We start from the raw sequence: 1,996 nt of genomic DNA on the forward strand, positions 1-1,996 counted from the left end.
GAGTACAATGCAACAGCCATTCTTATTGCTTCGAGTTTACTATGCGGAAACCCTTCACATCTTGCTAGAACCTATATAAGTTCAAACGTTCTTGTGATCACAAAATCAGAACATATATGATGAAGACATGGATCACTTATGTTGTCTTCACAGTTTACCTGTGTTTCATCTTCTAGTTTGTCAAGAACCGATTCAACACGATGGTGTAACTTCTGAAGCTCAGTAATGTCCTTATTCTGGAACTTGGTAATCTCTGTCTTAAGCTCCTTGATTGAATTCATATATACTCGAACATCCTCTTCTATCTTCTGAAAATAAGGAGACCTGTGTAGCCATAAAACATAAATCAAGTATGAGTTTTTGCCTAGTTTAGTTTTGTTGGTTATAGATGAAGTGAGATGCGAATTACTTCTTTGTTATCTCAACAAGAGCATCAGCCATTCCTTGCTTTCCACTGGCTAAAGCACTTCCAGTCTCGCCTTTATTTACTGCTGGAGCGACACGAGATCTTACTTCAGGATTCTTCCCTTCTAGTTTCGCCTTAAGGAATCTAAAGAGAGTCCCCAATTGGGTTGATCTCTTCAGTTTACTAGTTGGTTTCTTGGCTTCCAAGACTCCTCTTGCGCCTGGTGGAGGTGGTGGTGGAGCACCAGGTCCTTCTCCGGCAGCCATTGGAAGTGGCGGTGCTGACGGTAGTGCTGCATTCCTTGGAGGTGGAAGAGACGGAACAGCCACTCCTTTTCCCGCTGCCATTGGAAGTAGCGGTGGTGCAGCCCCTGGAGGTGGAAGAGGTGGAGCAGCCACTCCTTTTCCCGCTGCCATTGGAAGTAGCGGTGGTGCGGTCCCTGGAGGTGGAAGAGACGGAACAGTCAAACCTTTTCCGGCAGCCATTGGAGGTGGTGGTAAAGGTGGAGAAGGAGGCAGAGCCAAAGATGTCGGAAAATTTTTAGATTTTCCTGAAACTTTTGAACAATTTTTATCATCAATCTGATTCTTCACACTATCTTTTTCCTCAAGAATAGCTTCTTTGGCTTGCTCCATCTTCTCAGTCTTCTCTGTTTCATTCTTGTTCTCTTTAAATCTCTCATCATCACTCTCACCATTCTTACTCTGAGCTTCTTTCTGCTGGCAAAGATGTTGGATAGCGAGACGCTTTACATCAATAGGACTCAGCTTTACAAGCGCTTGCATTGTCACATTTCTAGGAAGATTTGACACAGAGATTGCAAAGTCTTTAACTTTACTAGATGGACTCAACACCTTTCTTGGCGTGGTCGGTTGCTTTACCAATGACTCTGTTCTGGCGCCGCTAGATGTTTTACTCCGCGGACTAGCCTTTTCCTTCATTTCGTCATTGCTGTTCTCTAGCCTCTCGTTCATCCCCATAATCAGTCCATCTAATGCAGCTATCACCTTTTCCACTGTAACCAAAGAGATTGTGTTACAAACAACTTTTATATATGATGAGCAAGAGTGAACATTAATCATAGGAGTTTGAAATAATATTTTTACCAAGTCGATCGGACATATTCTTCCTAATGCTACTGTTCCTATACTTGGATTTGACGATCCACTCGTGGTCGTCCATGCATGAATCTCCAATTGATTTCAAAGCGTTGTAAAAATTGTCAAGCAACTGTTTGCAAAATACAAAAAAAAAAAAAAAAAAAAAAAAAAAAAAAAAAAAAATAAACAAGGAAAAGATCTAATTTTGAATCAAATGGTCCGGATACTGCATGGATTTAACAGTTATCGTCAAATGAAACAAAGAACCCAAAACCCATCAAACGACGACGCATTCACATATGTGCGTTGTGTCATCTGGATCGAATAGCACATTATATTGTCTCGCACTATCATCACATATTCACATTACATGACTATGAGTAATGAGTAGTGTCAAAAGAAGAAGAAGAAGAAGAAGAAGAGAGAAGATGAGATTGATGAGGTGGATAACAAATGGCTAAGTAAATAAGCATTAGCATCAGCACCACCG

At 41.1% G+C, this 1,996-nt stretch overlaps 1 protein-coding gene across 1 annotated transcript in view; it reads right to left on the minus strand.

Moving 5' to 3' along the window:
* Positions 1–1,996, minus strand: part of LOC104739738 (uncharacterized protein At4g04980-like) — a 5,331-nt gene that overhangs the window by 2,078 nt on the left and 1,257 nt on the right. The window contains exons 4-6 of the mRNA XM_010460181.1: positions 1,513–1,636; positions 410–1,421; positions 159–324 (exon numbers count right to left, since the gene is read on the minus strand). Coding sequence (XP_010458483.1) covers positions 159–324; positions 410–1,421; positions 1,513–1,636 — 1,302 coding nt within the window. The remainder of the gene's footprint in view (positions 1–158; positions 325–409; positions 1,422–1,512; positions 1,637–1,996) is intronic.

The sequence above is a fragment of the Camelina sativa genome, chromosome 14, assembly GCF_000633955.1.
Source record: "Camelina sativa cultivar DH55 chromosome 14, Cs, whole genome shotgun sequence".
Lineage (NCBI taxonomy): Eukaryota > Viridiplantae > Streptophyta > Magnoliopsida > Brassicales > Brassicaceae > Camelina > Camelina sativa.